This window comes from Phalaenopsis equestris, unplaced genomic scaffold, assembly GCF_001263595.1.
Source record: "Phalaenopsis equestris unplaced genomic scaffold, ASM126359v1 Scaffold000522, whole genome shotgun sequence".
Taxonomy (NCBI): Eukaryota; Viridiplantae; Streptophyta; class Magnoliopsida; order Asparagales; family Orchidaceae; genus Phalaenopsis; species Phalaenopsis equestris.
The window spans coordinates 1,766,133-1,773,368 of NW_018164962.1; the positions used below are offsets into that span (position 1 = coordinate 1,766,133).

Below are 7,236 nucleotides of genomic sequence, written 5' to 3' on the forward strand. Positions count from 1 at the left end.
TGGTAGGTGTGGTAGGTGTTGAATTATTGTGTGGTAGGTGTGGAATTATTTGTAACCATTGGATTGTAATTGTGGTGGCACAATCTTAGCCATTAATTTAGGAGGTGCCACTAGTATAAATAGGGGTGGAGTCTTTGAGTTTGTATCAAGCCAAGTAAAGGTGATAAATAAGAGTGAAGCTTCTTCCATAAGTTGTGTTTTTAGCCTTTGTCATTTCCTAAAAGTTTCTTCATTCCAACAAGTTCTCGACTCTCATCCTTTTTTTCGTGATGTCGTAGCAAACGGATCTAAGGATATAGGGAATGTTTTGTTCCCTTCGTTCTTTAAAGAGAAACTTGTTGAGGCTTCATGGGTAGGGCTTTTAAAAAAAGCTTCCAGGAAGAATGCCAACATTGGAACTATTATGTTTTGCATTGATGGGCAAGTTTTCTTATGCTCATCCTAAGATGAATTGTATTAAAATCTATTTCACAGATCTTAATCTTGTTGGCAAATGGAATATTGGGCTTATTGACGGTGGACATTTGTTGATTAAGCTCAAAAAAGAGAAAGATTATACTATTATTTTTTTCTAGAAAAGTTCTGTTTATAGAAAAAACTCATAAGAAAATCTTGAAATGGAATCATGATTTTATCCCAGAAGAAGAACCTCTCATTGTCCCGCTGTTTGGCTAAGGTTCTCTGGGTTAAAATTGCTTTTATATAATTTAAAGGTTTTCTATTCCTTAGGGAACATTTTGGGTACACCATTAAAGGTGGATCAAGTTACTCTCAATTGTTCTCGATTGTCGATGACTAGAATTTTTGTTGAAAGAGATGTCACAACACCCTTTATTGACCTAATTTGGACTGGAAATGCGAATAATGGTTATTCGCAGAGTGTTGAAATGGAATTCGTTCCTCAATACTGTACTAATTGTCGTATGTTTGGTCATAACTTTACTTCATAAATTTTTGTGCATCCTGAATTAATAAAGGAAGGTCCTAAACGTGTTTCTATTGTAATTAATAGCAGTGTGAGAGGTAATATTAATCTTTCTTTGAATGACAAAACTGTGCCTCCTGAAAAATTTCATGGAGACGTCTTACAAGTTGAGAATAATCTGAATGCAATACTGATCTGGCTATTGATGTACAAAATGGTGATAAATAGGTTAACAATTTTGCTATAGAGGTTATTGAAAATCAAGATACATTATCTTGTAATAAAGATAAACAAGATCTTGAGAACAACTTTGAGGATATTGAAGCCAATTCTCCTAAAGCTAATTTTCTGGTTGTAGTTAATGATACTATGAATGACATTAGTGATAATATAGTTGATCTTCCTGTTACTAATATCGTTGATGAGTGCGGTGATGATAATGATTTTCCTTATAATAATATTGATGAGGAAGAGTTGGCTAATAATCTAGCATTTGTTAAAGAAGAAATGGAGAAAGAATGACTTTCAATTAAATATATCAGAAAAAAAAGTTAAAAGGTCTAAGAGAATTAAAGCATGTGAATTCTAAGGCTTCGAATATTTAAAATGAGGGAGTTGGGAAAGGAAAGGAGATAATTGTATCTCAATCTCAAAGTCTCACAAGGGGTAAGAATTCTTTAATTAATGTTTACTTTCTTCATTTGGAATATTAGAGGCATTGCTGATGCTAATGCCTCAATGCCTCTAATCGTTTGAGAAATATTATTAGATCTTATAAGTTACATTTCTTTGGAATTTTGGAACCTATGGTTGCTATTCAAAATAATAATAAGATTATGAATATAATCAAAAAATTTAATTCTTATGCTAATTATAGAAATAATATATGGTTCTTTTGGGATAATCATATTACTGTCCAAATTATTATTGACCATTGTCAATTTTTGCATTTGAGAATTAATTGGGATAATGTTTCATTTTTGGCCACTATTGTTTATGTTGGTTGTTCTAGTCTTGCTAGAACAGAACTTTGGCATAGTCTTTTTTATTTAAAGGATTGTGGTAATGATCCCTGAATAGTTGGTGGTGACTTTAATGCTCTTCTTTAGATTAAGGAAAAGAAATGTGGTAAGTATTATAACAGGACTTTAATTGATAATTTTTATGGTGCTATTTTGGATGTAGGTCTAAGTGACTTGGGATTTACTGGTATTGTATTTACTTTGCATCGAGGTAATGTCTTTGAAAGGCTTGATCGTTTTTTGTTTAATACTGTTTAGTTTAATACTTTCATCATTATTCTGTGATTCATCTTCCTTTTGCTTGTTCAAATCATACTTCTATTTTACTTAGTGTTACAATGTCTAATAAAAGTAATATTTATCACTTCAGATTCTTAAATATGTGGATTATTCATAATTTTTTCACCAATTTGTTAAAGATAATTAGAATACTGTTTGCATGGGGAATGCTGGTAATAAACTTTGGAGTTTACAAAAGAATTTGGCTTCTAAACTTACAACTTGGAATTGGGACATTTTTGGTAACATGTATTCTATTGTTCATTATCTTAATGGTTTGACTGAGGATTATTCTCATGATTTAATTGATTATCCTTCTTTGTTGAGTGCACAAGATAGCTATACTTGTGCTATTAATATGGAAGAAGCCTTTTATAAACAAAAAATTTATGGAGTCCTCTTTTATGGATGGTGATTGGGACAAGCTACTACCATGCTTTAACCAAAAAGAGGAGAATGTTGAATTATATTCATAAAATTAAGAAGGAAAATGGTAACATTATTTAGTCTTTTGATCATATTAAAGCTGATGGTATTTCTTATTTCATTAATCTTTTTAACTGTGATCATAATGTCCTTTAGAAATTAATAGTGATCTTTTTGTTGTTGATATGGTGGCTGGGATGGATATAGCTTTTAATCCTAATCACAATGAGGTAATAAAATGCTCTTTTATTTATTGATAACAATAAATCTGCTGGGTCGGACGGTTATACCTTTGCTTTTTATTAGTCTTGTTAGGATATTGTGGTTAATGATGTGGTTTTGTGTGTTCAATATTTTTTTAATGGAAAAGATCTCCCTAAATATTTTAATGCTTCTAATCTTGTTCTTTTTCCTAAAAATAAGAATGTTATTCATTGGAATGATTTTAGTGTCTAAAATCATTTCTTAGATTGTGGTGAATATATTACAAGAGCATCTTAATATGCTGATTTCTCAACATGAATCTGGTTTATTAAAGGTAGATCTATTTCTGAGAATGCTTATATCGTCCACGAGATGGTTTTGGATCTTGATAAAATTTGCAGAAATGGTAATATTTTTTTTTAAATGGATATTAAAAAGGCTTTTGATACTATCAAGTGGGATTTCATTATGAGAGTTTTCAAAGCCAGAGGTTTTAATATTAATTCCTATCTTCTTATTAGAAGAATTCTTGAAAATAATTATTATTCTATTTTGCTTAATTAGACTAGTTATGGCTTTTTTTTACTTCTTCCAAAGGGATCAAACAAGGTGATCCTTTATCTCCCATTATTTTCATTTTGTCTTTTAATTGTTTGTCTAGATATCTATACTCTGATTATTTTAGTAAGTATTATGCTATCAAGGGGAATTTTGGACTTTCACATCTTGTTTTTTCTTATGATTTAATAATCTTTACTAATTCTAATATGGGATCCATTGAGAGGCTCTGGACTAGTCTTGAACACTTTCAAGATGTTTGTGGTTTGTCATTTAATACAAATAATTGTTTCTTTACTGTTAAAAAAAGATCTCTAAATTGAAGAAAAAACTTGATTCATGATTTTACCATGCGCAATAAAGGTAATCTGCCTTTAACTTATCTGGGTTCATTCTAGATAAAGGTAAAAGAAAAATTCTTTGATTTGATAATCTTATTGAGAAAATTAATATGAGAATTGTGTCGTGGGATAATCTTTTTCTTTTATTTGGAGGTAAAGTACTTTACTTAAAAGTTTTCTTACCTATTTACCTCTTTGTACATTATTTTTTTATAAAATTCCCTTATATTTTGATTAAGAATATTGAGAATAATTTTAAAAAATTCCTTTGTGTTGTTAAGGATTCTAAAATCCACTGGATGAGTTGGATGAAAATGTGTAAGCCAACTCATTCAGGGGGATTGAGATTTATAAATATTTCTGATTCTATGCATATTAGTTTTATTAAATTGTGGTTTCAGTTTAGAAATGATAATTCTATTTGGTCCTCATTGATGAGGAATAAATATTGTGGCAAGTCTCATCCTCCTTCTGTTACACCTAATCCTACAGACTCTTTTATTTGAAAAGAAATGCTTAAGTTTGTCAGAATTACTAAAGATTTCTTTTGCTGGTATGTCGGTAAAGGTGATTGTAGCTTTTGGTATGATTGGTGGTTAGGGGATGCTCCCTTAGCTAATTTTTATTTGGGCCCTTTTGATGTGAATATTAATATTAATAGTTGTTGGCTTAACAATAATTGGGACTTGAGCAAGCTTTGCGGGTTCGTTGGACAAGAGCAGGCTACTTTACTTGGTAAAATTTCTATTAATAATAATATGTTTAAAATTATTATTAAAGGTTAAGGTAGTAATTTGATTTCTAAAACTTATGCAAAATTTTTTCCGATTCCTAATGGTTAGGATTTAACCTTGGTTTGGAATTCTTTTTTAAAGCCTCTCAATCTTTTTTCTGTTAGATGCTTTTTCATTAAATTCTACCAACTGATAATATTCTAAAAATGAAGGGTTTAAGAATCCCTTCTAAGTATTATCTTTGCAATCAAAATGAAGAAAATTTGGAGCACATTTTCATTACATGCACTTATTCTTATGAGGTTTGGTTTAATGTTTTTATCTTTTGTGATAAGAAGATGAATGAGGTGAACAATTTTTTAATTGCTATTTTTTTTTTTTAACTTTTGGAAGCCCTGTGGTAGAGGTTGTTCTTTTCTTCTATTTCTATTGTTGTTTGTTGGTATCTTTGATTTGTTAGAAATGAATCTAAACATAATGGTAATTTAATTTCTCGGCTTTCTTGTTTTACTTTTATTAGAAATTACAGTTATCAAATGCTTAAATATGGAAATATAAAGAAACCTTTGGGATTGAATGTGATTAAAATATTTGATAAATTTAATATTGCGATTTCTGCTTATTTTAAGCCTGTAACTAATTTGTTTTTATGGAAAAAATCATCGAGAGGTAATTTAAAGTTTAATATTGATGGTAGTTTGAACAATTTATATGTGGGTATTGATGAGGTGTGTCATAATTTTACAGGAAAATGTTTGTTTTGGATTTCTACTCCTACTGCGGTTGATACTCCTCTTCGTACGGAAGCTGAAGCTGTTATTATGGCCCTTTTCTTAGCGGTTAATTGCGGTTGGTCTTACATTGAGATTGAGATGGATTTCATGGAAATTTGAAACTATAGTATAAAAAAGAAAGAGTATCATTAGTTTCTTATTATTTCTATGAAAACAATATTTGTTTTCCTTAAGATTGTGCAGGTTCATTAGATTTTTTTTCATCGTTAAGGGAACCAGTGCGCTAACTAGATTGTTAAGCGAGGATTGGTGACTCAAGAATTCAATTTCTCTGTTAGGATTCTTCTTGAGTTAGCTCGTCTGATTAAGGGGGATTGTTTAGAAATTCCTTATATTCGTATTGATTTTCATTTTCTTATGTTTTTTTATTGTACAGATTGTTCGTGTTACTTTGGTTCTTCAGGATTTTTTTTTTTTTTTTTCTTGAGTTATTTGAGTGGTGTCTTTTTGGGTCGCTACCCCTCTTTTTTATTTTTAATGAATAAAATTTCTTATAGTATTATTTAAAAAAATAAAAAATTAACAAAAACTATGCTTGAATTATCATATTTTTTTATATTATTCGCAACAATATCCTTGCGTTTTTAAGAGTATCTATTTTAGTTTATAAAATTAAAATTTAGTAAACTGATATTATAATTTTTTTTTGTAAAAATTGGTTGCTATTGGCGTGAACAAATAAAAAATAAAAAAGCTGAGACATATTTGTAAAGAAAAATTATGAGAAATTTATTTTTTCTTAATGAGAGGTGTTGCTTGAAAAATTAATTATTCTAAATAAAATTACTAGGAGCTAAGACAATTTAGATAAATGATTGGCTTTCATAATAGAAGTAACTCAAAAACTCGAAAAATTATTGCATCAGAAGTTCTGATGCAGTTTTGCATCAGGACTCCAATCATGGTCTGTCATGTGTACATACAGACTCACTCATATATTAAATTAAATTTTTATTTTTATTAAGGTGGGTCTGCCTATATACATAACAAAACTTGATTGGAGTACTCATGATGTAATATTTTTTTTCTCAAACTCAAACTTCTAATGAATTCTTTTCAACAAATTTTATGAAAATATTTTAAAATCAGCACGAAATATTTATTTTTAATAAATCTTAAAACTAAAAGTTGCCTTCATTTACCTCGATTGGTTGCCATCAATTTACATGGATTTCCAGGGAAATATCTATTTTAATAATATTTGTTGATGAATAAGAAAGGACAAAGAAGTATTTAAATGAGTGTCAAATGAATACGTCATATTAGTTGTAAATAAAATAAAAAATTATAAAATATCAACTTCATGCTTGAATACTATCCAAAATAATAATAATAATATCAATAAATAAATAAATAAATAAATAAATAAATAAATGATTGAGAGAAAGGTCAAAATTTGATTTTGTAGTCCCAAATAAACATTATAGATTAGGTCTAAAATGTAGATTCATGATAATTTTGTTGTTGTTTTTTTACCATTTTTGTTTTTTTTAGAGACCTTAAAAATATTAATATATTTCACATAATATTCATTATTAATATTTTAATATTTATGCATATAACATTTAGCATCATAATTGTATTATATATTAAATTATATGAGTGAAAATATATTTTATAGGAATTGGGTGGCGTGCATGTAAATGACCCAAATTGTCTATAGGTATTTTAATGTGTTTTTTAAATTTTTCGCTGTTATATAAACAATTATTAAATTATAATGTTAACCATATAAAATTTAAAAAAATCATATGAGATTTTTGCAAATATCTCTTGAAATAATTGAAAGGTTTACTTACTCTAAAAATTAGATATCTAAATTTTATTTTTAAAGAAATAAATTATTACAAAATAAATTAATGTTAATGATAATTTATTAGGAGAATTATATGCATTCTTCATAATTCTTATGTTTTTACGAATTAAAAAAAATAATTTAAATTTCTATTTAAT

General features: G+C 28.1%; 1 protein-coding gene across 1 annotated transcript in view; it reads left to right on the top strand.

Annotated features, from left to right (window-relative positions):
* Positions 1–1,447, top strand: part of LOC110028686 — a 5,343-nt gene extending 3,896 nt beyond the window's left edge. Inside the window, exon 2 of the mRNA XM_020730633.1 lies at positions 1,154–1,447. Coding sequence (XP_020586292.1) covers positions 1,154–1,447 — 294 coding nt within the window. The remainder of the gene's footprint in view (positions 1–1,153) is intronic.
* The last annotated feature ends 5,789 nt before the right edge of the window (positions 1,448–7,236 follow it).